Genomic DNA, 27737 nt, shown 5'->3' with positions numbered 1-27737 from the left:
CTCGTTTTCCCAGTTCTTGATGCACTCAGGGATACGCGAGTGGTCGGCATGGCAACAGAGGAGTCAGGTGCACTGGCACGTGTGCGATATTGATTTATGTACAGACAATGATGCATATTTAAAAAGCAGATGGTCGAGTCTAATTTGCTGCATACAGAGAAATCCTAATCACGCAGGAACAGTCTCCAGCCCCACGGTGTAAAATCTGCTCGTTAAACGCAGTCTTACGTAAAGCTGGCGAAAGTGTGTGCGCAGATTGTGCGCAACAATTTGCGCCAAAACTCTCCATATCGACGAGGGGCGTTTAAATGCGCTCGTGAGGAGGGGGGCGCGTGGGGTGTGTGTGAGGGGTTTCGCGTGGGGGAGGGGAACCTCTGAGCATCACTCTTGTGAGTGTGTGTGGATGGCGTGGGCTTCTCCTCTCCGTCTCCAAACCGCGCAGCAGCAGCACCACCACCATCATCGTCACCACTCGGCTCACAGCGACAGCCTCGTACGCATCACCATCCTCATCCTCCTCCTTCTCATTCTTCATCACCACCATCTCCAAGCTGAAGAGGGACCCTGGCATCGAAGGATTTAAGGTGAGGTGAAATTAATTAGCTTTTAGTGGCTGATGGCGCTGATTTTCCCCCCTCTCCCTCTTCTTTTCTTTCTTTTTATGTTTGCATTAAAACATGAAGAGAGGGGGGCGATGGGTGTGTTTGCTTCACACGGCAATTAGGATCGATTTTGTGAATCGAGACTTGGCCCTATAATCTAATCCAAGTCGTGACAAGCCGATGGCAGTGTGATTTCTAAGAATGGGGGCATATGCCAGGACGCAAGCGAAGAGACAATCGGCTGGTTTCTGTAACAGATTTATAGTTATAATCCATCCGCATTTGTTGGGCTGTACAAATTGGCCCTTTTGGCGACAAGGCCCTTTTTACGGCTTATTATAAATAAAGACATTTACGACCGCACCGAAGGCTTAAATTTGGCCATGTTTAATCGGAGGCATGTATCCACTTTGTGAAATATACAAATCGTGAAAGCAGGACAGCACAGTACAGATCTGACAAGCTGACACTGTTGGGAACAGGCCCGTGAGAGGAGAATATCAGGGCTGCAGGAGCGATTTTGGGGATCTCTTTTGACTGTCGTTGAAGCCATGTTATCAGGTGTCCAGAATTATCACCACAAAGGAGGCTGGCTGAAATCTCCCTTTAACAACCCTGCAGGAGATGCTGATGACTATCTGCCCTGCGTGGTCTTGCAATGAAGTGATAAACAGCTGCTGACTGATTGCTCACTGGTTTTGGAATGAGGGAATTAAAATAAATAAATAAATAATAAAGAGCTTTAGAGAGCAGTAAGCAATACAAAGACATCCTCCTCATCCTCAGGCCTTCCTCTTCCCTCCAGTGACAGGCCTGTGTGTTGCAGGCTGTGTGAGCTGTAGAGAGGCTGTCAAGTTGACAACAGTGAGGAAATGTGAGACGAAAGTGGCCTCGAAGCTTTTGTTTGCGTCAGACAAGTCTTTGCATTGACTCTTTGGTTTCTTAATGGAAAAAACACAGAAAGAAGTACCTGTTGCATCTATCTATCTATCTATCTATCTATCTATCTATCTATCTATCTATCTATCTATCTATCTATCTATCTATCTATCATCGATAGATCAATAGATCAGTCTACACAGACTGTCTACACAGACTGTTAGTTTTTCAGGGGTCTCATCTATAATCCTCATAACCTTACTATTTTATAAGTGTCCCCTTGTGTGAAGTTAATGTGGATTTTGTTTTGTTCTTTTAGCACCAAGCAAATCGTTTTAAATCTTTCCGTAGGCATCTTAGTTAGTTCTTTGATCTCTCTATCTCTCGGCAGGCATTAGACCCGAGGCAATATTAATGCTATCGGTAACAGTGTTGCATTTTCCTTCCATCAGGAGGCTGTGCAATGATGTGATTATAAAGAGGTATTGATGACGCTCAGTGTCCCGAGAAAAGGTCAAACCAAGTAAAAACATCTGCGCAGGTCCAGCACGGTTGCAAAAAAGCCTCACAATAAAGTGAAGCATTTTTGTGATTTTGTTGCTTGATTTCAGTGTGTTGGTCATACTGACATATAGGCACACATGCTTGTTTTTAAAGTGCATAGAGATTATGGGCTGTGAATGCGCCCATCCAGGATATTATTAGGTTAGAGTTCTACAGTTTAGCCTGGCTGACCAGGCATGGTAGGGTTGCTTTGATCAGTGCCAGTAAATCTGTTCGTCATGCTGACAGTGATGGATCTGCTGCCTTCTGATGGGAAATCATCTTCTGAATGAAATTTAGAAAAAACAAATAACAGTGTGTGATTATAACATCCAGGACAGATGCTACAGATGCTGGCATAAACATAAATGTTTTTTTCTTTGTTTTCCCACTAATTAATGGTAATCTTGAGCTGATTTGCTTATCAAGGTTAAAGCTCCATTTACACCTTTCTTTTTGCCACCTACTATGATTTCTGACTCTGTTCTTGGTGATAAGCAACGACGACTGAATGCCATAGATGAAAATAGCTCAGAGCATTCACAAACTGTATACGAAAGATAAGCATTCTGGTCTGAAAAGTGAAGACTTGAACCTGCATGCTTTCTAGTGGCCAGCAGGGGGCGAATCTCATTCCAAAATTATCCAAAATTGCATTTAAGTTTGTTTACTGAACTTTCGCTCTCAGTTAACGTTTTCCTAATAAGTCTCAGTCTCTAACTGAATATCTGGCTAAATCCAACATGGTGTACTTTTTCTAAAATGTTTTCCACATTACAGTCAAAATGAACAATAATCCAGTAAATGCTTTAAGGTGGACCTAACTTTAAATTTTTAACCCGCAGTGAATTTTGAATCAGTCAATCAAGAGTAAAGAAGCTACTGCCTTGTCACAAAAGGGTCATCGCAGCAGGTAGCGCAGCATGTTTGGTTTTGACATTTTTAATGCTTGATGCCCTTCCTAATGCCAGTATTGAACCAGTGACCTTTCACTTGCCAAGCAAATGTGTAAAACATTACACAACCACCACTAATCGGTCACTCAGGCACAGCTGGCTGCCGGCGGAGCTCACGGGCACGTCGCTGCAACCCCCCCTGGCTTCTGCTCCGTGGCTGCTGGGTGACCCCTCATCTGGGACTCTCCTCAGCTCTTTCTGGGACAGTGGCACGGTTGCCCCTCTGTTGGTCTTCCTTGGTCTCTTGTGTTCTGGGGGCCTCTGGATGTCTGGAGTTTTGATCTCCTCCATACCTGCTTCATGCCCTGGAGGACGGGGCAGTGGCCCCCCACACCCTCTAGCAGATCATTACATGAGGGAACCTTTTAAGAAAACAAGCGCGTCCATGCTCACAGGTGTACACACGGGTGATCACACACACAAACTACACCCTTTTTGGCTCCTACCTCAATGCACACTGTGCTGTCGATCTTACGTGCTGCACAATAATGTTTAATATTTAGTATTTACTGTCATATTCCCATATATCATTGTGATGTTGTTTATTGTATTACTCTCGTTTTCTTCTGCTTGTTTTCTTTTTTCTTTCTCAACAGGTGATCCAGGTGATCGATACATGTATTTTTTTTCTTTCTTTTTTTTTTTTTTTTTTTTTTTTGCTTATTCTGTTTTTTGCCCTTTTCCCCCGTCCCTCTTCTCAACTGTTTTTCTTTCCCTCTTTCTTTCTCCCTTTTCTTTCCCCCAGTCAAGTCTGTCCCGTATTCAGCAAGTGAAAATAAAATAAAGAATAAAAGGTGAATCAAATGGACCATTACGGCAAAGCTGGGATGGTCAATTTGGTAAAGAAAATCCGTTGGGCATCTTTCTTCGCCTTTAGACAATAATTCTGATGGCAAAAGAGCCAAACGGGACAGGCAAAAAAGAAAAAAAAAACAAAAAAAACCAAAAAAACAAAATTGCATTTAAGTTTGTTTACTGAACTTTCGCTCTCAGTTAACGTTTTCCTAATAAGTCTCAGTCTCTAACTGAATATCTGGCTAAATCCAACATGGTGTACTTTTTCTAAAATGTTTTCCACATTACAGTCAAAATGAACAATAATCCAGTAAATGCTTTAAGGTGGACCTAACTTTAAATTTTTAACCCGCAGTGAATTTTGAATCAGTCAATCAAGAGTAAAGAAGCTACTGCCTTGTCACAAAAGGGTCATCGCAGCAGGTAGCGCAGCATGTTTGGTTTTGACATTTTTAATGCTTGATGCCCTTCCTAATGCCAGTATTGAACCAGTGACCTTTCACTTGCCAAGCAAATGTGTAAAACATTACACAACCACCACTGATGACGTACCTCACAAATAAATTCAGAAGCATAAAAGCAGCTGTTCCTCAACAGTTCATACGATATCATTGAAACCTTGAGTTAAAGGTAAAAGTCTTCACTTGTGTTGGTGTTACTAATATATTATTACAATAATGTCGGTCCGGGATCAACACTGCAGCTGACCAATCACGTGGCTTGAGCATTCAGTTAGCATTGACTAAGAAATTAGCATTAACTATGATGTTAGCATTAGCTAAGAAATTAGCTAATGCTAATAAAAACTATTACCAAGAAACCAAAAGGAGTGACCTAAATTTGGCAACAGCAAATATAGCTGTCTAATATATTTACTATCTACTGTATAAAGTAATGAAAAAACACTTAAGATGCTTAACAACTGCTTCAGAAGAGAGTTTTATATAAACAAGAACGCTTTTAATATAGCTAACGTGTCAACTGCAAGATTTATCCTAAACCAACTTTAATATGATGATACAGGAAAAATATCAACACGAGGTGATCCAATACACCCACATCTTGACTGTTTGGTTTACATCACCTGTGCTGGACTGCAAAAGCAACAATATATATATTTTATGTGTAAATGTCCATAAACTTATGGACCTAACTGCATAAGTGAAGAAGATGTTCAAAATGCTATATGCGTCACACAGTTTGGGTTTTTGTAGCTGACGAACATGTAAACTATGCCTCAAACCAAAAATCTACCATTGCCATAGTTTAATGATATTTATATTTCACTGGTTTAGTTCAGAAGTAGTAAAATAAATGTAAATGTACCAGTATTTGATGAAGTACACGATGTGTACTGTACAACTGACAAACACTTACTGCTCCGTGAGGCCCGTTATTACCTGTCAGACCTCGTTTTGGGAGAAAGTGACATCACACTGATGTCTCATCACCGTCTGTCGGTGCTTTCGCTGCGCCATAAATTAAAAGTGACAAGTGGTTTTATTGCACAGTGACCCCGCCTGTAGCGTCTCCCTGCAGAAGCGTACGGACCACCTGAACCGAACCTTTAAAATTGTTCTTTAAACAGCACATTTTCCAAAAAGCGACGTGACACTGCGGCAAAGAATAAAATAGATATCAGTTTTATAGCTTCTTTTTCCTCAATTTCAAGCTTGGTCTGTTTTATCACACGGCTTCCATCCAATCTGCATGTTTTCCTTTTTTTCAAATAAAGAACATTTAGAGATTATATGATTTCAGGTTTTTTCTGCAATAGTGTCAGATCCATTTGAGCCATAGTCACACAGAGCAGCTCTTCGGCATACGATGAGGCACTCAGGACATTTGTGCACCAAGAACAATCAATTAGATTCACTGTTTTCAAGGCCTGATGTTTAACCCTGTAATTATTGCTCAGGCCTGTCTGTGACTCAGCAGAGGACGCACACTGAGTGAATATGGAGAGGCAACAGGTGTAGTCTGGATGGGCACCATTACAGGCTGGTTAGATGGTTTAAGTGGATAAAAGAAAAGAGAAGCAGTTTAAAGATAAAAACATGACAGGCAGAGATGGATTATGAAACTCAGATGTAAAACACAACGCCGCATCAACAGCAGTTTTTCATTACAGTTTGTGGAAACATTCAAAACTGTTAAAATGAAAAAGGTTAAAAGGTTGTGATTGTGACAATTTATTAAGTGCAATGCAAAATCAAATAAAAAAGAAAGAATTATTATAATTCTGATACTTTGATCTTGTTTAATGTTTCACGCTGCCTCTTCCGCTTTAACCCTAGACTCTAGAAAAACTTGCAGTTTCTGAAGCTGTGAGATGAGTTTTTCCCGTCATCGTCTTGGTGATGAAATGTGATGAGAATGGGACAGGTCTGACTGCGAAACTACAAGCTCATTGGCTTCAGTCGTATAATATTCTTGTACATATCAACTCACTGGCCACTATATTAGGTACAGCTTGCTAGCACTTGGTTGGTCTGTTTTTTACTTCAAATCTGCCTTAATTCCTCAGAGCCTTTTTTGTCCATATTGACGTGACAGCAACACACAGTTGCTGCAGATTTGTAGGCGCACATCATGCTGAGAATCTCCTGTTCAGCCACATCCCAAAGGTGCTCTGCTGGATTGAGATCTGGTGACTGTGGAGGCCATTTGAGTACAGTGAACTCACTGAGATGATTTGAGCTCTGTGGCAGGGTGTGCCACAGTGTACCCATCAAGAGATGGGTACACTGTGGTCATAAAGGGATAGACCTGGTCAGCAACAATCCTCAGGTTGGCTATGGTATTTAAACAAAGCCCAGTTGGCAAAAAATGTGCCATGAACCATTACATCACCAGTAGCCTGAACCATTAATGCAAGGCAGAATGGAGCCATGTTTTTGTGCTATTTATTCCAAATTCTAACTCTACCATTTAAATGTTGCTGCAAAAATCCAGACTCTGAAACTACATTTCACACAGGCTCATTCAAAGTTTCCCGGTCTAACTTTGAATGAGCCTGTGTGAATTGTAGTTTCAATGTGCAGGTCTTAGCTGACAGCAGTCACACCCAGTGTGGTCTTCTGCTGCTCATCAGCATCAGCGTCATCAGCTTAAAGGTTTGAAGTGTGATTGGAACGAGTGGTTATTTGAGTTATTGTTGCCTTCCTATCAGCTTGAAGCAGTCTGGCCATTCTACTCTGATCGCTCATGTCAGCAAGGCAGTTTCACCTTTTTTCTTTTTGAGACCATCATCAGTAAACCCTAGAGATGGTTGTGTGAGAAAATCCCAGCAGGTCAGCTGATTTTTAAATACTCAGAACAGCCCGTCTGTCACCAACAACCATGCCATATTCAGAGGCACTTAAATCACCTTTCTTCCTCAATCTGATGCTCAGTTTGAACTGTAGCAGGCCATCTTGTCTTGATTTGATTTCACCATCTTGATTTGAATTGCCGCAGGTGTACCTAAAAAGTCTAACGAGGGTCAAGCGACACATTTAACTTCTGTTGGGCCTCTCTAAAACGTTCATGTTACTGGACTGGGCCCTGTTAGAATTTAATGTTGAGCTGAGTGAGCCAGTCTCTCTAGAGTTTGTGTTTTTTGTGTCTTTTTGTAGCATCTTTGAATTCATTACACGTCATTTTTTGTTTCTTTGTTGTCACTTAAGCAGACTTGGCTCTGGGTCTCCAGGAAACATAAATAGATGCACTGAAAGTACCTGATGAGTCCCTTGCTAACAAAAGCATCTTTCGATTAAAGATGCTTCGTTACCAAGCCTGACTTGTTATTTTAACCAATGTAAATTCTCGCTTTTGTTGCAGACAGCTTCAACCTGTAACCAGTCAAGCAAATTGGGAGTCAGCTCTTTAAATCTCTGAGGTGTCCTGATCAAACTGAAGCCACAGCACGTTCAGGTGGCTTCTCAAGCTAAACCTTTGACCTGTTGTGCGTCTTCTGTACTTCTTTAACATGGAGGACGGCTACCAAAACCGGACTGCCTTCATAAAAGGAGCCAAAGACATTGCCAAAGAAGTCAAGCGGCAAGCTTCCAAGAAGGTGGGTCGCTCAGTTGATCGAATGAGCGATGAGTACAGCAAGCGCTCCTACAGCCGCTTTGAAGAGGACGATGACGATGACTACCCCATGCAGGGAAGTCAGGATGGAGGCTACTACCGTGGAGACAGCCAGGCAGCGAACGACGATGAGGGCGGCCACAGTGACTCCACAGAGGGTCACGATGAGGATGACGAGATCTATGAGGGAGAGTACCAAGGAATTCCCAGGGCTGATTCAGGAAAAGGTAGCCTTGCTGGGGGTCCAGGATCGGTGGGAGCCGGAGCTCAGCAGTTCAGAGATATCGGCGTGTCCGAGGCTGAGAGGAGGAAGGACCAAGAGGAGCTGGCCCAACAGTACGAGACCATTTTGCAAGAATGTGGCCACGGAAGGTTCCAGTGGAGTCTGTACTTCGTCCTGGGCCTCGCACTCATGGCTGATGGCGTGGAGATCTTTGTGGTCGGGTTTGTGCTCCCCAGCGCTGAGAAGGATATGTGTCTGTCTGAACCCAACAAAAGCATGCTAGGTAAGACTCTGCTCCTTCTGTTGCAAATGTTTAGCAGGCTTATTATCAGTTTTATACATGACAGTGCTGTTAATAATCTACACATTAGTCCCCGTCAACAAACCTTGGCTGTGTAGCCAAGGCTTGATACAACTCATTCCTCTGTGGCATGATCTTTACTTCTCAGCCAAGAACTATTTAAAACACTAAATGAGTCACACTGTTGCTCTTGGCGACATGTTCTTTCGAACCCACATGCAGCATACTTGAAATACTCACCAGAGCGTGAGATGTGTATCAACTCTGGGGAAAAATATTTGTTTGTTTGTTTGTTTGTTTTTAAAAATGACTGGGTCTTCATTTTTTTAAGGACAAACATTTACACACACAAGTGATGCAGTGACAGGTTCCTGCCAATGGTTTCATGCCACCAGACTGATTTAGATAATGTTGGGTAATGATGCAAAAAAGAAACACAGCAATGCAGCAGCAAAGAAGCGAGAGGGAGGCAGAGCGCTCGGCGGATGCAGCAACGTCTATGTTAAACATTTCATAAAAAACGTTTTGTTTTATGTTTTAGTTTTTAATAAATAATCCAAAGAATAGTTTTAACAACAATGAGCTCTTCAAAGATACAGTGAGTGACTGAAACTAGCCTCTTTAACATACACTGCACCACGCCAAAGAAGTTGGGATGCTGTTTGAAATGTAAATGAAAACCGAATGCAATCATTTGCAAATCTCATAAACTCACATTTTATTCACAACAGAGCTGAGAAAACATTGAACATTAGGAAAATGAGGAGCCCACTTGGTTGATTTTTGGAAGTAGAACGTCCCGTTTTTGTCTCAGGTGGGGTTCTAGCTGCTCAGCAGTCGTGGGTCGTCTTTGTCGCAATTTTTCTTTCCCGATCCACCAAATGTTTGGTGTTGGGGAAAGGTCTGGACTTTATGGCAGGTCACTTTAGCACACAGACTCTTCTACTATGAATCAATGCAGTTGTAATAGATGCAGCGTGCTGTGTAAGATTATATTATACTGCTATAAAGCATGCAGAATAGAGGAATCCATGTTTTCATGCATTTTATTTCACTGTTTTCTACTTTGTTTCAGTTTATTTCAAATTATTTTTAGCCCAAAGTTGATGGCAGAGTCTTTGGGTCATGTTCACGTATGGCTTCTTCTTCACACAACAGTTTAAACCTGCATTTGTGGATGGCGCAGTGAACTGTGTTCACAGACAATGATTCCTGAGCCCATGCATTGTTTCTGCCTGAGCACCTGAAGCATCCTGCATCATTTTCAGCCTCTAAATCGTTTGATATACAGTGGGGTAAAAAAGTATTTAGTCAGCCACCGATTGTGCAAGTTCCCCCACTTAAAATGATGACAGAGGTCAGTAATTTGCACCAGAGGTACACTTCAACTGTGAGAGACAGAATGTGAAAAAAAAATCCATGAATTCACATGGTAGGATTTGTAAAGAATTTATTCGTAAATCAGGGTGGAAAATAAGTATTTGGTCAATAACAAAAATACAACTCAATACTTTGTAACATAACCTTTGTTGGCAATAACAGAGGTCAAACGTTTACTATAGGTCTTTACCAGGTTTGCACACACAGTAGCTGGTATTTTGGCCCATTCCTCCATGCAGATCTTCTCAAGAGCAGTGATGTTTTGGGGCTGTCGCCGAGCAACACGGACTTTCAACTCCCGCCACAGATTTTCTATGGGGTTGAGGTCTGGAGACTGGCTAGGCCACTCCAGGACTTTCAAATGCTTCTTACGGAGCCACTCCTTTGTTGCCCGGGCGGTGTGTTTTGGATCATTGTCATGTTGGAAGACCCAGCCTCGTTTCATCTTCAAAGTTCTCACTGATTGAAGGAGGTTTTGGCTCAAAATCTCACGATACTTGGCCCCATTCATTCTGTCCTTAACACGGATCAGTCGTCCTGTCCCCTTGGCAGAAAAACAGCCCCATAGCATGATGTTTCCACCCCCATGCTTCACAGTAGGTATGGTGTTCTTGGGATGCAACTCAGTATTCTTCTTCCTCCAAACACGGCGAGTTGAGTTTATACCAAAAAGTTCTACTTTGGTTTCATCTGACCACATGACATTCTCCCAATCCTCTGCTGTATCATCCATGTGCTCTCTGGCAAACTTCAGACGGGCCTGGACATGCACTGGCTTCAGCAGCGGAACACGTCTGGCACTGCGGGATTTGATTCCCTGCCGTTGTAGTGTGTTACTAATGGTGACCTTTGTTACTTTGGTCCCAGCTCTCTGCAGGTCATTCACCAGGTCCCCCCGTGTGGTTCTGGGATCTTTGCTCACCGTTCTCATGATCATTTTGACCCCACGGGATGAGATCTTGCGTGGAGCCCCAGATCGAGGGAGATTATCAGTGGTCTTGTATGTCTTCCATTTTCTGATGATTGCTCCCACAGTTGATTTTTTCACTCCAAGCTGCTTGCCTATTGTAGATTCACTCTTCCCAGTCTGGTGCAGGTCTACAATTCTTTTCCTGGTGTCCTTCGAAAGCTCTTTGGTCTTGGCCATGGCGGAGTTTGGAGTCTGACTGGTTGAGGCTGTGGACAGGTGTCTTTTATACAGATGATGAGGTCAAACAGGTGCCATTCATACAGGTAACGAGTGGGGGACAGAAAAGCTTCTTACAGAAGACGTTACAGGTCTGTGAGAGCCAGGGATTTTCCTTGTTTGAGGTGACCAAATACTTATTTTCCACCCTGATTTACGAATAAATTCTTTACAAATCCTACCATGTGAATTCATGGATTTTTTTTTCACATTCTGTCTCTCACAGTTGAAGTGTACCTCTGGTGCAAATTACTGACCTCTGTCATCATTTTAAGTGGGGGAACTTGCACAATCGGTGGCTGACTAAATACTTTTTTGCCCCACTGTATTTGGTACTATACATGATGAGGTATTTAAATTCTTAGCAATTTTACATTTAGGAACAATATTCTGAACCTGAGAAACTCTGCCTCTTGTCTTAAACCCAATCATGTTACTGACCGGCAGCCAATTATCCTAACTAGCTATTATTTTTTTATCTTCATTTTATACCGCATCCAACCTTTAGGGGAGTTGGGGTCGTGTATGAAAGATGGTCATACGCACCATGACATCACCCACTGGGTTGGTCAGTTTAAAGCGTGGTGTTTAGCATCATAACTGCCACTATCTTGATTCTTTGGAGCTCAAATGGCCATATTTGGATGGTCTTTTAGAACAATTACCCACTAGAGTCATATAATTTTAAAGATAAATGCATTAAAATGGCCCCAAAGGCCAATGTTTTCAGTCTCTCAGATTACAGTCATGAAACAGTGGTTAAATCTTTTATCAGGAAGTCTGTGGGGATTAACATGCTTTTACAGCCAGCTTCATACTGGCACTTCCATGTTTTCTTCTTTTCCCAGCCTTCCCCTCAGAAGGGAAACAAAAGAAATGTGCATGTTTATCATCAAACTGTCAATCTGATTTGAGATATAGTAGAGTTATCACGAGCCGGCAAGTCTTTGTAGTCTGACAATTGAATTTCCTTTGCTCTCTCTGCAGGTCTTATTGTATATTTTGGGATGATGGTTGGCGCTTTCCTATGGGGAGCTCTGGCTGACCGGATAGGCCGTCGGCAGTCTCTTCTCATCTCTCTCTCTATCAACAGTATCTTCTCCTTCTTCTCCTCCTTTGTCCAGGGTTACAGCACCTTTCTGTTTTGCCGCCTCCTCTCGGGTGTTGGGTAATTAAAAAAATTATAATAACAAAAATACTTCTGTTTTTTCTGCCCGTGCCATTTAGTTGACTTAAAAAAAAATCATCATTTCATTTATTAAGGGGCAATAATCTGCATTTGTTAAATGATGAATTCAAAGTCTTTCGTCTACACAGTCCTCATTTATAAGGTGCTTCACAAACCCAAAACATTAAAAGATAACAGCAGTTGCTGCTAAAGAGGCAGACAGGGAAAGTGGAAAGCAAATCTGTGGTTTAAAAAATTTAACTCATTGTTGCAGACAGGAGCAGCTCAAAAGTGTTCCCCTTAAACAGATTTTTTTAGATTTAGTCCCCTTCTTCCCACTGAGTTATTGGTTCTGTCGCTAGCTAGCTAACATAAACTAAGTCTATTAGCCACAACCAACCAACCACGGTAGACATGTTCTCAAAACTTTAGGCACTTATTTCTTTAGTCCAGCTTCACAGACAGAGTTACAGCTAAGTCAGTTTTTGAGAGCAGAAAAAAAAAGTTGCAAAACACCTGTCTGATATAAGCAACAGGTTCGGTTTTAGAGGGTTAACCTGAACCTGTCTGACAAAGTGTAGTTCAAAGATCTCAAAAAGGGACACTTTTTCTATCTAAAGAAATCTAAAGAAACAGCTTAGAAGCAAAGTCACTGACCTTTATCGGCCTAGAGCAATTTCTAAGGCTTTGGGACTCCTGTAAAACATGGTGATAGCCATTACAACAAATGGAGAAAACTTGCCCAGGTGACCAAAATTGGCCTATCAAGAGCACATCGATGACTCATCCAGGAGGTCCCAGAATAACATATGCAGACCTGCAAGCCTCACTCGCCTCAGTTAACGTCAGAGATCATGATTTAACGACAAGAAAGAGACTGGGCAAAATGGCATCTATGGGAGCATCTCCAAAGAACTCTACAAGCTGAACGTTTTGGATGGTTTGAGTCCCATTACATCTGACATAAAACTAAAACAGCATTTCATAAAAAGAACGTCATACTAAGTGTCAAACACGGTGGTGATAGTGTGATGATCTGGGGCTGTTTTGTTGCTTCAGGGCAACTTATGGAACCATGAATTTTTCTCTCTACCAGAAAATCCTGAAGGAGAATGTCCAGCTATAACTTCGTACCTGAAGCTCAAGCATCAACGACCTGAAACATACCAGCAAGTCCACCTCTGATGTGCTAAAAAATAAATGAATAAGAGCAGGAGAAAATTCTTCCACAGTGATGTGAAAGTGCCATCCTCGCTGTGAAGGATGGCACAGGCAGTTCTTAGGTTTAGGGGGTAATTACTTTTTCACTGCACGGTGTGCCATAACTGCAGTATTAGTCCCTTCCCTTTTGAAAGTTTTAATTTTTATCCGGCTGCACAAATGCAATTTTAACAGTGAAATCGCACGAGCACAAAATTATTTTGATGATTCATTTAGTTTTTACAACGTGTAGCAAAGTGTTCAAACAGAGTTTCTCAAGTTTAGCGAACTGGCAAATTGAAAGCCTGACATCGTTTCCATTTGGGCTCAAACCAGTCGCTTTCCCGCTGAGCTCCTGTGAGTTTGTTTTGCACCACAGTGATGATAATCACACAAGCACAGAGACATGTAATGCACTGGTTGAGTTAAAGCTTTAGTGGCTAAATGAAACAGCAATTGCTGCACATTCAAGCTCTGAGAGAGCCAGGAGTTGGAAAGTTTTGCAAACAGTTGCTCTACTTTTAAAAACAATAACATAAGTATGTTGCTTGACTCTTGATATGATACAGAAGAAAGAGCCTATCTATTCAAACACACATATACATATCAAACATAGTATCACTGATACAAACACTTCACCTCTAGGCTCAGTTGTTTTCTGAATTTTGCAGAATCGGTGGTTCGATTCCCATCGTCTTCTCGTACTACTCTGAATTTCTGTCCCAAGAGAAGCGTGGCGAGCATCTCAGCTGGCTCTGCATGTTCTGGATGATTGGAGGAATATACGCATCTGCTATGGCCTGGGCTATAATCCCACATTATGGTGAGTACAGTGATCAGAGTAAAGAAAACAGATAGTTATGGATCCTTACTTTCTCTGCCCAGGCTGACTGATCATCATCAAATGCCTATGAGATACAAATAAAGCTCCCTAAATATTATATTAAAATCTCTTTATTTTTACAATTATTATTATTATGCATGTACGTATGAAAAATCCCACCAAGATGTTAATATTTTTGGAGATTTGTCAGTCAGTTGAAAAGCTCGAGGGTAAAACGTAAGCTGACGTTGTTTGCTAGAAAGTGATCTACCCAGAAACCGTGCACTGAGGGTGACCTCTGACCTCTAAATTCTGTTTGAGAACATGCTTCATAGTGAGTTTTAAAAACATGTTATTTTCACTGCACTGAAGGTTAACTATTCGGAAATGTGTGCTCACTTCTTTGTGTTGGCTTGCTTTTTCCTTTCAGGATGGAGTTTCCAGATGGGCTCGGCGTATCAGTTCCATAGCTGGCGCGTGTTTGTGCTAGTGTGCGCTTTTCCATCAGTTGCAGCCATCGCTGCCCTTAACGCCATGCCAGAGAGCCCACGCTTCTACTTAGAGGTTAGCAGATGTGCTTGTTTAAACAGTTAAGTCTTTGTCTTACAGTAATAGCTGCTGATATGTTTCTCGTTATTAAATCCATCCAATCTTTAACAGAATGGCAAACATGATGAAGGCTGGATGGTTCTGAAGCAAGTTCACGACACAAACATGCGAGCAAAGGGATACCCAGAGAGGGTGTTTTCTGTAAGTATCAGTGGGAAAACAGCAATGTAAATCTCTCAGAGAGCTCACAGCAGAGGGAAGTGTGGGAGAGGGAGAACAGACGGGGTCTCTGGTCAGATACCCATTGGCTGCCTGGGGTTACGCCCCTAGTTTGGAGTAAGCTGAACAAAAAAACACACTGACTTTGGATCAGAGCCGATGACTTGTGCAAAAGAAACTTGCTGCTATGTGATGCAATGAAAACCACAGAGAGTATATTAAGGACTGATGTAACCACTATGACATCACCCACTGGTTTGTGGCCTCAAATTTAACCGGTGCAGAAGATGTATTAACATAGGTTTGTTTGTCACATGACATCATGCACACATTGCTCAAGAGTTGCCTGCCATGTTGGATGTGATACACCCTCTGGTTGCTATGGTAATGTGAAATACCCAGCTGGTCAGCAGTGGTTCCTGGAGGTTGCTACATCTTGCTGGGTGAAATCAGTTTAAATGAAGATGCTGCACCGAACACCTCTCAGTAATTGCCTTGGTAACAGGTTGTTTACCTGTAGCTTTTTATGTTTGTCTGCAAATACTTGCAGACTACTAGCTTAGCTGTGGTACAACTTGATAACGAGTAATGCAGAAAGGACATGGAGAAGGTTTACATCAGGGCTACAGCCAACAAGTTTTAAGAGGCGCTACTTTTACTTTGAAAAACATCTTCGTTTCTGGCTTGTGTTGCACATTTCTCAGTTTAACTGCAGATGGGTCATTAGGACATTAGGACAGGATGCAGATAAGTTCAAAGTATTTTATGTAGGAAGCTGTAAATGTAAAGTTGGCCATTTCTGAAATGTGGATTTAAGGCAGTGGTTCCCAAAGTGGTGGCACGCCCCCCTTGGGGGGGGGGGGGGGGGGTAGCATGTTGGTAAAGGGGGGGGGGGGGGCAGAGCCATTGCAGGGGGGTGGCGAGGTATGAATAAAGTAAATAAATAAATAAAAGAATGCTTGGACACTGCTAGCATAATGGACAGGTTTCTTGACGGGGATCCCACACAAACACAGAGCAGAGGATGAACCATCGCCAAATATGCTTACAAACCAACTTCCTTCCAAGCTAATAAACTGCAATGGAGTTTGAAAAGAAAATATGGGTGCGTGTGGTTGGAGGGAGCACGCGCTGGTCTAATGGAACGGGAGTGAGCCTCTAGTGGCTATTTGAGGAACTGCAGTATTTGGTTTCAGTTGATGCTTGATGGACAAAACTTTATATACTTTAATATTCTGAACTGCTTGTAAATCATTTTCGAGATAAGCTCCAATGATTTGCTTCTTTACTTCCTGTTGAGATAAATCCTTTTAAAATCGACCCACAAATCATACAAATGTGTGATTTCCCACAATATGTATTTTGGTTAAACAAGTCATGAGAACAGGAACAGAATAAATACATTGTTGTAACAGCTCCCAGTCCATTTAAAGATGCTTTCTCCATTACAGAGATGTTCATCAGGCTTATGATTAACAGTAAATGTTATTACAGTCAATATCTCTGTAATATCTGGTGGTGACTTTCAGAGCCTCTTTTTCAGAAAGTCTCTTGCAGTAGTTACATTATTTTTGAGCCAAAGTCATCTCTAATTTGACTTTTGCGACTTTGGTCCAAGGTCACCACAATCAAAACTGTGAAGCAGATGGACGAGCTGGTGGATGTTGGCACCGACACGCCTGCTTGGCAGCGCTACAGACTGAAGATTATGAGCCTCTCCCAACAGGTGAGTAAAGTTAATTAAAAAATACAGTTTACATACATTTTGTCCAACCTGCAAATGTTGTTCTTCTAAACTGGTTGGTTTTTTTTTGTTTGTTTGATTTTTTTGAGTAACCAGGAAATTTGGTATTTTGGATTTTGTGAGCAAAAGCAGTAACTAAAGGGCCAAGCTTTAACAGTGTGAAATAAAAAAAGCCCCCTCCGGCACCCACCCAAGATCACAGCTTCCTCAAAATTACAGTTATTTTCAAGAGTGCTGAAGCTGAGGTGTTTTACAACTCAGGGCTGGCATTAAAATCCCTCAGTGGATGAAAGCAATGTGCATGCAAGCACAGGTGGAAGTAAATCCAAGCGTAGCTAAAATATTATGTCTTTTCCTTTAGTTTGTCTTTGATTTTTTTGAGTATATTAAAGGGATAATAAGCTACTTGCTTGAGCATTTATTGACCTGTCCGCCTGCAAAGTTTCTCCCAAATTTAAGTTCTGTAATAAAAACACTCGGCACACAAAGATGATGCATTTTTGAGGCATTGTGTGGATTTTTTGGCTTTGATGTGTTTAAACTTCAGCAGCATGTTGTTGCACTGGGCTTTTATGCTCTGGGCAAAAAAATCCCTCACCAGGCTGTTTGCCTGATTTGAATTTGCACGCAGCCTACGTTCTCCTACGCACACACACGCCTACGCGCTGCTGCTTAAAGCCTGCTTAATGCCCACTACAAGAAAAAGTTTGAACAATGACAGAGTTGAAGCAGCGTTTTCTTGTTTCATGTGGAAGCCGCTGTCATGTCGCTTTCAGGTTTTTTGTTCATGAGCTTTGCTCTTGTGTTTCTCCGTGTTCACTTGTTGCAGATACGGAATAACATCCTTGCCTGCTTCAGGCCAGAATATAAACGGACGACCTTTATGCTCATGGCTGTTTGGTTTTCTATGTCGTTCAGGTAATCTAAAACAAAAAAAAGAAACCCTCCTTGCTGTCTACTGTTTCTCGCGCTCCGTTTGGGGCTTATTTAATCTCTCTTGACTCCCACAACTTTCCAGCTACTACGGTCTAACCGTGTGGTTTCCGGACATGATCAAGTACATCCAGAAGCAGGAATATGAATCGCGCACGAAGACCTTCACTAAGGAGCGAGTGGAGCACGTCACGTTTAACTTCACCTTGGAAAACCAAGTGCATCGCCAAGGATACTACTTCAACGACAAGTAATTTTTGTTTCAGGGCAACATTAATTACTTTAATGCCAAAGTAGAGAATATTGTTTTTTAAAATATGCAATAAAAAAAATGTTCCTGATCACAGATTCCTTAACCTGAAGATGAAGTCCATGGTTTTTGAAGACTCCGTGTTTGAAGAGTGCTACTTTGAGGACATCACATCCACGCACACCTTCTTTAGAAACTGCACCTTCATTGCCAGCTTGTTTTATAACACAGGTAAATATGACTCCTCGTGTGCAGGAGCACTAATGAACATAATAAACTTGCTTTCCATGGATTTCCATAGGTACGTAGCAGATCATGCACTACATGGCCACATTTCTTAATCTGTGAATTCAGGTGTTTTTAGTCTTGTTGCCACTGGTGTGTAAAATCAAGCAAAGCAAAGTGGAAGCATTTAGGAAGTGGTATAAAGTTATAGTGTGGGGTCATCGAGCGCTGAGACACACAGTGCTTAAAAGTCCTTAACATCAGCACCAAATCTGTTCACCAGGAGCTTCACGGCGTGGCTCACCATGGTCGGGCAGCCGCTATCTATCTATCTATCTATCTATCTATCTATCTATCTATCTATCTATCTATCTATCTATCTATCTATCTATCTATCTATCTATCTATCTATCTATCTATCTATCTATCTATCTATCTATCTATCTATCTATCTATCTATCTATCTATCTATCTATCTATCTATCTATCTATCTATCTATCTATCTATCTATCTATCTATCTATCTACAACAGAGCCCTGTCAGGAAGAATAAAACAGATGTAAGAATGTGCTGAGTGGCTGATCAGAACCAGAAATTCCCCGTGTGCGGAGACCAAATCATTTAAAAAGCAACTGAGCCGCGTGTGGTTTGGATTTCCGATTGTGCTTTAAATCAGCACGTCACATTCAGACCTGGGAAACACATGTGAGAAACTAAAGAGAAGCGGTTCCTCTGCTAGGATACTGCGGCTATCCGTCTCAAGCTGTGGCAGATTTATTCAGCTTCAGTTCTTCTGCAGCTTTTACGGCAGCTGTAGCTTTCTCCCCGATGAAGCCAGCAACGCATTCTTTTATGTTTGTGTCATTTGTGCATCTAAAACTTTACGATCGTTCAGCACTTTTATTGCAGACTCCGTTTAATAAAACTGTTATTGGATAGGAAGCCATTTCAGTGGTGTCATCGGGAAAATCAGACCTAGTCCCCTGTGTCCTCTACAGAAATGTCTCCTGACCTTTGCTGTCGTTTTTGTGACGATTGGAGATGCTGTCCTGGATGCTGCTTTCGTGTTTTGCCCCTATTAAAAACAGATGCTTGTGTGGTGGCTGCTGTAATGTTCTGGCTTCTTTTGCTAAGGGATTATTTAATCTCCTCCTTCCCAGTTTGAGGAAAACTGATCTTTTATTTGGTTTGGTTTGGGTCAGACATTCTTCGGGACGTGGCGTAAATCTTTTATATTTTTTATGCTCTAAACAAAAAGTTAAGGTTGTATCTTTTACTTAGCTTTTCTTCTTTAAATCAGAGGAGAAACATGCAGAGGAGTTTCTTTCAGCTGAGGAGAGCTTCTTTACCCAGTGGAAATCACAGATGTTCACAAATTTATGAAATTATTTAATCATTTTCAAATTTTTTCCCTCCTTTTACGCCTTCAGATTTATTCAAATACAGACTCGTCAACAGCAAACTGGTCAACAGCACGTTTCTCCACAACAAGGAGGGCTGCATGCTCGACTTCAGCGACGACTTCAACAATGCCTACATGATCTACTTTGTCAACTTTCTCGGCACCCTGGCGGTGTTGCCTGGCAACATCGTCTCGGCTCTATTAATGGATAAAATTGGGCGGTTAAGGATGCTGGGTAGGTTAGTCTAATCTGGGTGGAGGATTCAGTTATGAGTGCAGAGGCGACTCGGTTTAATGTAACTACTGCTCCCTCTTTTTACACAGCCGGGTCCAGCGTCATATCATGTGTCAGCTGCTTCTTCCTGATGTTTGGAAACACCGAGTCGGGGATGATCGCCCTCTTATGTCTATTTGGTGGCATCAGCATCGCCTCGTGGAACGCCCTGGATGTGATAACAGTGGAGCTCTACCCCTCGGATAAAAGGTAACACGAGAGCAGATGTTTCCACTACTGCTGAGGTTTCTGTTTTCTGATAGAGAGTAATACTGTCTGTCTGGTTGCACTTTCACTCATTTTGTGTTGTTATAAATGCCGTCCAGAAGTGTCATTTCAGGGTTGTTATCCCTTAAGAATTTGAATTTTTATTTGTAGTTTCTTTTTTGGAGAGAGAAGGATCTTTATGGAGGTGGACTCGTTTCTGCTGAGTGATACCAGAATTTTTACCAACAAATCTGCTGTGGATGGCAAAAGTTTGAGACGCCACATCAGTGTTGTTTCTCAGTCACCCAGCTCAGGCCTTGAGCCTTGAAAAAGAAGGCAGCTAGACTTTAGGTTTGCAAAGATGTTTCCCCTCCCATCCAAGAGGCTTCTTCAGTTCTAAGAAACAGTGCTGAGTCCAGGTCTTTGAAGGGGCTTGTCCTCTTTGGAAGTGATACTGAGGGTTGTTGACCCACTAAACGTATAGGTCATTACATGAGCCAAGGTGTGAAAAAAGGTGTGGGCCATTACAATCATTGAGGATTTAAGGGTCAAAGCACTCTTAACCCTCAAGGTGAGGTCACCCAAGGCAAAATGTGAGTAAGGTTTGAGATCTATAAAGGCCACTTAAATCCCCCTTAAGGACCTTTGGGAATCACTTTTAAAAGCACTCGCTCAAGTTGAATCTGAATTGGCTCTTTATTAAAAATATTGAATTGGCATATTTTTTATGAAGCGAAAAGCAAATGAAACATAGTAAAAAAAAGTAAATTAAATGCTTCTAAGACCACCATATTAACCCAAATACGCATTTATTCAAGGTCTTTAAAAATATGTTTTATTTCAACATCCATCCTCTGCCCTGGGTCCTGGTTGTGGATTTGGAGGTACCAGTTCTCATTCCTGCCGCTTCACATTTTGCTACAAACCGAGCCACTGCATGCTGGAGGCCACCCTTTGATGAAGCCGGATAAACCACTTCATATGCAGGGATTGGAGAGATGATTCTGGGGCCGCAAAACTGGAAACCCTCATCCGCTTGGCTTCACTTAGAAATTATGTCAATAAAATTTATTAGCAGAATCGGTGTTGGCCAGTCCTCCTCTAGAGGCTCTTCATGTCATGTCCTGGTGGGATTCATATAAAAGTGTAGTTGTGTGTGAGAAAGAAGTTTTTTTTCACTTTGATTATCTTAAATATGGCCTTAATAGGTCAAATATGAAGCAGTGAGTGATAAATACTGTTAAAAACCCTCCTTACCCTGTGTGTGTGTGCTTGTCTGTGTGTCCCTCTCTTGTTGTCTCCAGGACCACAGCGTTCGGCTTCCTGAACGCCCTCTGTAAACTGGCGGCCGTTCTGGGGATCAGCATCTTCCAGTCATTTGTGGGCATCACCAAGGCCATACCCATCCTATTTGCGGCTGGCGCCCTCGCCGCCGGCAGTTTCCTTGCCACAAAGTTGCCCGAAACCAGAGGCCAAGTGTTGCAGTAAAGCCGATGACCAGCAGAGGGCAGCAGAGTCCAGCTGGCGTGTTTAACAACTAACAACATCCCTGAGAGCTTCAGCTCTGCTGTCACATACCAACAAACACAGACTGCCATCCCCATTGTAAGCCCAGAATCCTTTGAAATGTGGATTGCATCATTCAAAGAGGAGAACACACAGAGGTAGAAAAAGATGATGTTATATTTGTGATCACTTAATTTCCGCTGCTTTGTCAGGTATTCAAAATATTCAGAAAAAGAATCAGATATCTTATGGAAGAGCCACTCTTAGAGGGTGATAATGTGCTCCCACAGATGCTCAGTGACACAGAACGATCACATGATGAGAGGAAACTGATTTTAAAAAGCCATTTCTGAAGGAACGAGAATGATTTAGTCGGTGTATGTGGTGAGTTTTCCGTTTTTCTTTCTCGTCTGTCCTCGACCTCAGTGACTGGCGTACAGTGCCTCTGTTTAATGTGCTGTGACGTTACTGGAACAGTTCAGTTTACATTTGCATCCAGACTGTTGCTCATAGACTTGCTTGCAAAAGTTCTCAAAATGAATTTCAGGGTGAACATATTTTCTGTTAAAAAACAAAAAAACCCTCCCATGACCCTCGATCACTGCCTCCTACTGAAGCCTGACCTGCTGGCCGCTGTTATTCTCTACCAAATATTGTTAAAACATTCCAGTGAGGCTGCTGTTACTCAGACACAGAGAGCCGAGGTGCTTTTTCTCTCCCTGAGTAATTCCAGTTCTCTGCTCAGAGCCTCGAAATGCAGGCAGGCGAAGACGCATTTCACAGGATTCTCTGTTGTAAATGGGAATAGTTTGATCCAGTTCCTCTGTGTTTGGTGTCAAAACTGATGTTTTCCCTCCGTGTCGTGTGGCAGTTTGATGATGTTTTCGAGGAACGTCTGTGGGACGGATTTTGGTCAAGTGCTAAACTGTGAGAGCAAAAACTTGTGGTATTTGCCTAAATTAGTGGTGTGTGTATGTGTGTGTGTGTGTGCATGTTTTTGTTTGTACTCTGATTTATTCATTTACATCTCAGTGTTTCATGCAAATGACAGTGTCATTTGTGTCAGTGGGAATTTTACTTATCCAGCAGTGGTTTGAATAAGCAGTGTGGCCACACATTATCAAGGTACCTTAGAGGTGTAACTATTGTAAAAACTAGCCTGAAATCTCCACGTAAACACCCACAGTATCCTGCCACAAAAGCATCTTCCCAGTGCCCTTGCTAATGCCTGTAAAAGGTGTAATGTTTAAGGCTTGTTCAGATAACTAATAACCAGCACAATGTTTGTGCGGTACTTTCGGTGGCTACCTTGTTTCCCACACCAGATGGATCTGCACGTTTGATCTGGCACAGATTTTACACCGGATGCTGAGGCTGGGTTTGTGTCTTCTCCGGGTCTCAAGGACAAGGCAGGAATCAACATTGTAGTAATAATTTCAGTTTTCTTTATTTTTTCTTCATGATCCCTTCAGGATAAAGCAATTAGGCCTGCGGTAAAATCAATTATATCTCCATTATTATTATCTTATTCATCCGCTCTAAAGGAAAAGCAACATATGAACCAAAACCATGGCTTTTAAGAATTTAGATCCCTGTTATCCTTATTGTACATGTAGTTTAGTCCACCTCCAATCCATATGAGAATTAGTCAGAACATAAGTTATCTGACTGAATGGGAAAGCTAATTCTTGAAGTCGAAACAACGAAAGGAGACTGATTTAGTTCTTTTGTTTGCTGTATTTAACAAATTTCCCAGAGGAACCCACCCGAGGGATTAATAAAGTTTTATCTATCTATCTATTTTTTTTGTTGGGGATCAAAACACGCAAACAAAGCAGTCTTCATTTACCCGAGAAAAACTGCACACAAGCACAAATCAAATGGGAAAAGAAGCTGTTAAAAAAAGTGAACAATTAGACAGTGTGGCAAGAGAAACAAGAATATAATTTTATTTTAAGGGCTCCTGTTCAGACATTCCTTCACTGCGTCCATTCCCGCTGGGAAAAGATGGAAATTTGTAACTCATTTTTATTTCTGTCATCTTTAAGGGTACGCAGGCTCTTAGTTTACATGTAAAAACCTGCTGTGACCTCATCTCAAGAATCAGAATCACCCTTAAAGCGAAGCTGATTGTGTACATCTTCATTCTGTAAACATATGGCAGTATTTTGTGTACTATTTGTGTGCTGACAATCAGTGAGAGTGTGACATTTTGACCGAAAAACGTCCTCTGGATTGTGTATATGTGTGTGTTAGTGCTGTTATCAGCCCCCTCTATAGTAAACAAATACCCTTGTTCACTTATGGTAGCTTAGCTTAGCATATAGCCTGGACATGATGGGGAACAGCTACACTGGCTCTGCTGTTTCTCCTGTTAAGCTAAGCTAAGCTAAGCTAAGCTAAGCTAACTGCCTGCCAGCTGTAGCTTCATATTCAGCATATAAGACATGAGAACATTATCTTCTCACTAAAGAATGCAAATGATACTATCTCTAAAACCTATTTCTTTGAAATCTTTCTTCAAATCTACATGCTGAGGATCATACCTGAGGGGTGTACTACAAGGTCAGGGCGTGATTAGCAGATTAGCAAGCTACGTCAAGCTAAAAGTCATCAGTTTGTCATAATGATCTGATAACGTTTATGATTGGAGTAGGGGGGACACTCATAGGTATCATTTTGTGCAGAAGAAGAGCTGTACCTGTAAAACCCCCCATTTTTATGTTTATGAGTGCACAAAGAGCATGAAGCGGAAAGCCCAGCTTACCAGAGAAAGTTGATAACCTCCATCATGATACACATTATCTCCAGCTGGGGCTTAAGCCAAAGAAAGCCTGGCTATGTTTAACTTCCTTTGTAGTACACCCCTCCGTTGTTTGCTGTTTGTGTACAAAGATGTATATGTTTAATGAACAGATTTGTCCCATCTTGTTCCTGTTGGAAAGACTGTTTGGATGTATGTATGTGTGTCTGTGTGCGTCTGCTGACTAAATCGTCTGTCACATATTTTTCTACTTTTTTCTGTTGCGATTCTGTTTTCATCCCTGTGATGATTACAGCTCAGTTGGGGACCACGGGATATATTTACACTATGAAAAGAAAAAAAAAGACCTATATATGCAGTGTAGAAATCAGTGTGTCGTTCTTCATAACAGACTCGGGTGCTCTTTTGCTGACACACCCTTTGAAACAAGTCCCTTGAAAGGCAGCCAGAAATAACACATGGTCTGCTCCTCAGTTTTAGAAACACACAGAAAAGGGAAAAAAAGAGAAAGGGATCGCATCTTAAATTCATAAAGACGGCTTCACCCCCTAAACCTTCTGTATTCAAACGACTGTGACGCATGTTCGTTATCGTATTGTCTGACTTTCTTGGACGTCCTGTATGCCAGCTGTTTTTGTCCAAAGCAAGAACTAGTGTTTTCATTGTCGTATGATGACATAGATTTGTTGCTTGCAGTGATTGTTCTTAATCAAAGTGGGGTGAAAACTGGTGAAACTCGAGTATGTGTTCTGAAAGTGAGTTAGTGGTGACTGTGCTCCTTGTTTACCTTGGACCCAGGTAACCTTTTTTGTTTTTATTATATATATATATGTGAATATACATGCTTGAATTTCTGAGGAGGTTGCTTGTGATCTTGAAGATAAGCTTTGGCTGGAAAGGGAAGTACACTTTCAATGTGAAGTGCATGAAAAGTGTAATTTGACATAAACTTGTTTGTTTATGTGAGTCTGTATTAAAGGGGGAGGTTTAAGTAATCAAGTCAAACTCAAAAGGACCACGGGTTTAAACTCATCAAAAGAGCGCCCTCTGTCAACTTGAAGCTCCTGTCCAAACTGTAAAAGTTTACGGATTAATGTTGCTACGTGTAGAATTTCATTCTATATACATATAAATATAAATAAATATATATATATATAGATATACATGTATAAACTATAAAAAGAGTTGCTGATTTGAGTTTTATCCATAAAGGAAGGCAGTGATATTGGGTGCGGTCAAAATAAAGCAAACACCAGCCTGATAAGACTTCCCCTTAATGACGGCAGTCTTTTAAAAAGTGCGGGAGAAACACCTCCCGCATCTGCAGAGAACTGCAAGGATCCATCACTGTAGTTGGAGCGATGGCGTTTCTGTTTGCTTTCTTTAGTTTGACTCTGAGCTGTTTTATTATCTGATAAAAAGTTCTACTCTAAATGTGAGTTCAATTCAAGATTCAGTGTACTGTGTGTAGAAACCGTAGATGTTTGTATGTGCAAGTATGCAAATTGTGAAACAAAAAGATTACGGAAACAGTTCCAAAAAAAGTTTGGTATGACACAAAACTTTATTGTGTGTTGTCTTTGTGTTTTGTAAATCAAGACTGAACATCTTGGTAAATTCAGTATTTATTACTTCTGGATATTGAGAATATTTTAGTGATGCTGAAAAGGTGCTGTATTTATTTTATGTGAGAGTTGTCCATTATGCTGGGTTTTGCACTTTTGTGCTATTTATCCAGTTCTTTGAATAAAATCATAATGGAAATAAAACTTGAAGAAAGAAAACCAGTGTCCTGTACTCCATTTCACACCGTCAGATAATTTTCACTTCATTTAGACGTTTCGCTTTGTACTTTCAATGTACAGTACTGTGCTGAGTCTTTAGTCACTCCTTGCTTCTCTGTATTTTGCTGGAAAAGTGGGAAATGGGATTTATTGAAATGTGCAAACATGCATTTAAGTGCAGTAAAAACAAGGGCAAAAACAGCATCATAGTTGGTATGACCACCTTTATTCTTCACAAAGCCTGAACTCTCTTAGATTAGCTTTCTTGTAATTTCTTTGAATGTCCTTTTAAAATCTTAAAGCTCTTCTTTGGATGTTGGATGCCTTCTGTTCTCTGTCAAGATGACCCCACACTGCTTCTATAATATTGAAATTCGGCCTCGGGGAGGCCAATCCATGAATGTGTTCCACTGTGCGTTTTTCTATCCAGGTCACTGTCAATCAGACACTTTACAGATGACATAAATTCCATCAAATTTGACTAGATCTCCAAAACCTTTGACGGAAACCACGACAGAACCGTCACTGTGTTTTATAGATGGCTGTATACACACACTGTCATATACAGTGACGACCTCGGCACATATTGATTTAAACCTAAAGAATTTCCTCTTTCATTTCAGTTCTTGTGTAATGTGGCATACCCCAGCCTTTTCTCCCCATTTCCCTTCCTTAAGAATGGCTTCTTCACAGCCACCCTTCTATGGACACCATTTCTGATGAGGCTTCAGTGAACATAGATGGAGCAGCTCAAAGGCCAGATGCATCTCTCAGGCGTGTATTAGACATGGTTTTCAGATATTGTTCATCTGTGGTTGATAGTTTTTAGGCTTGCTACTTCTTTTGTTCCCCACAAAAGAAGAAGTAGGAAGTCATTTTTCTCATTACGTTATTTAAGGACACACTGCACAACAATGCTGAGATAAGCCAAGCTTTTGACCAAAACCTCGTTGGGAATTATCTTGCTGGTGCAAAAAATGTTATGCCTCTCAAATCTCCAACCAAGAACTCAGATCGCCAGAAAGCCTGGAGATCTATTGGCTCAAGACCACTTTAAAAACAATGTCTCCTAAGAAGCAAAATATAGTGAAATAAGAGATTTTAAAATTACATCTTGATGTTTTCATTATTGTAAACATGTATATTTTGTTTTGCTGGTAAGATTAATAAAACTAATTTTTCAATAAGCCATTTTAAATGACATTTAAAAGGCAAAACATCAGAAATAAATGTTCAAAATTGCCTATAAGGATACATCAAAAGAAATTGAGAAAAGAAATAGAAGAGATTAAGCCATAAATATAGAAAAAGGGTTAAATACAATTAGTGAAAAGGTGCCCCCCAAAAACGTGATACCAAGTCAAAATCCAATATAAAACAAATATTTAACAGTGTTAAACTGTTAAAAAATATAAATTCTGCATCAGTTGCATATATTTCTGCTTATATTCAGATTGCAAAGCTTCCAGCAGCTCAGGCTGTAAAAACTAAAAGCGACCTCTGCAGATATTTTGAATGATGATCAAATACAGCAGAGTTATGTAAAGAGGAGGATCGTTAGGCAAACAGATACAAAGAACCCACAGAGCAGAGCAATCCAACAGGAAGGAGACAACAGCTGTGGGTTCAGACACTTGAATTAAGCGCAGCATTATCCTCATAATACCAGATACCTGGAAGCCAAAGCTGTATTGTGATGGATACTTTTTCATTTTCCAGTTGGGGGCAGTGCTCTCCATGATGATTTAG

At 41.2% G+C, this 27737-nt stretch overlaps 1 protein-coding gene across 3 annotated transcripts; it reads left to right on the top strand.

Moving 5' to 3' along the window:
- The first annotated feature begins 112 nt into the window (after positions 1-112).
- Positions 113-25988, top strand: LOC102792556 (synaptic vesicle glycoprotein 2A-like). 3 transcript variants are annotated; one of them, XM_035906527.2, is made up of 13 exons: positions 113-584; positions 7602-8355; positions 11927-12107; positions 13979-14130; positions 14561-14694; positions 14791-14880; positions 16517-16624; positions 17472-17560; positions 17661-17825; positions 17923-18056; positions 19482-19688; positions 19778-19937; positions 21239-25988. In XM_035906527.2, the coding sequence occupies exons 2-13, from the start codon at positions 7746-7748 to the stop codon at positions 21420-21422; spliced, it is 2214 nt and encodes a 737-aa protein (XP_035762420.1). In that variant the 5' UTR covers positions 113-584; positions 7602-7745; the 3' UTR covers positions 21423-25988. The 3 variants fall into 3 exon arrangements, with proteins under 3 accessions (XP_035762420.1, XP_006787965.1, XP_006787966.1); XM_006787902.3 differs by having other exon boundaries at positions 7598-8355; XM_006787903.3 differs by lacking the exon at positions 113-584 and adding an exon at positions 4338-4405 and having other exon boundaries at positions 7598-8355.
- Positions 25989-27737: the final 1749 nt, after the last annotated feature.

Source organism: Neolamprologus brichardi, chromosome 22, assembly GCF_056152115.1.
Source record: "Neolamprologus brichardi isolate AB-2024 chromosome 22, ASM5615211v1, whole genome shotgun sequence".
Classification (NCBI taxonomy): Eukaryota; Metazoa; Chordata; class Actinopteri; order Cichliformes; family Cichlidae; genus Neolamprologus; species Neolamprologus brichardi.
This window is presented reverse-complemented; position numbering and strand designations above follow the sequence as displayed.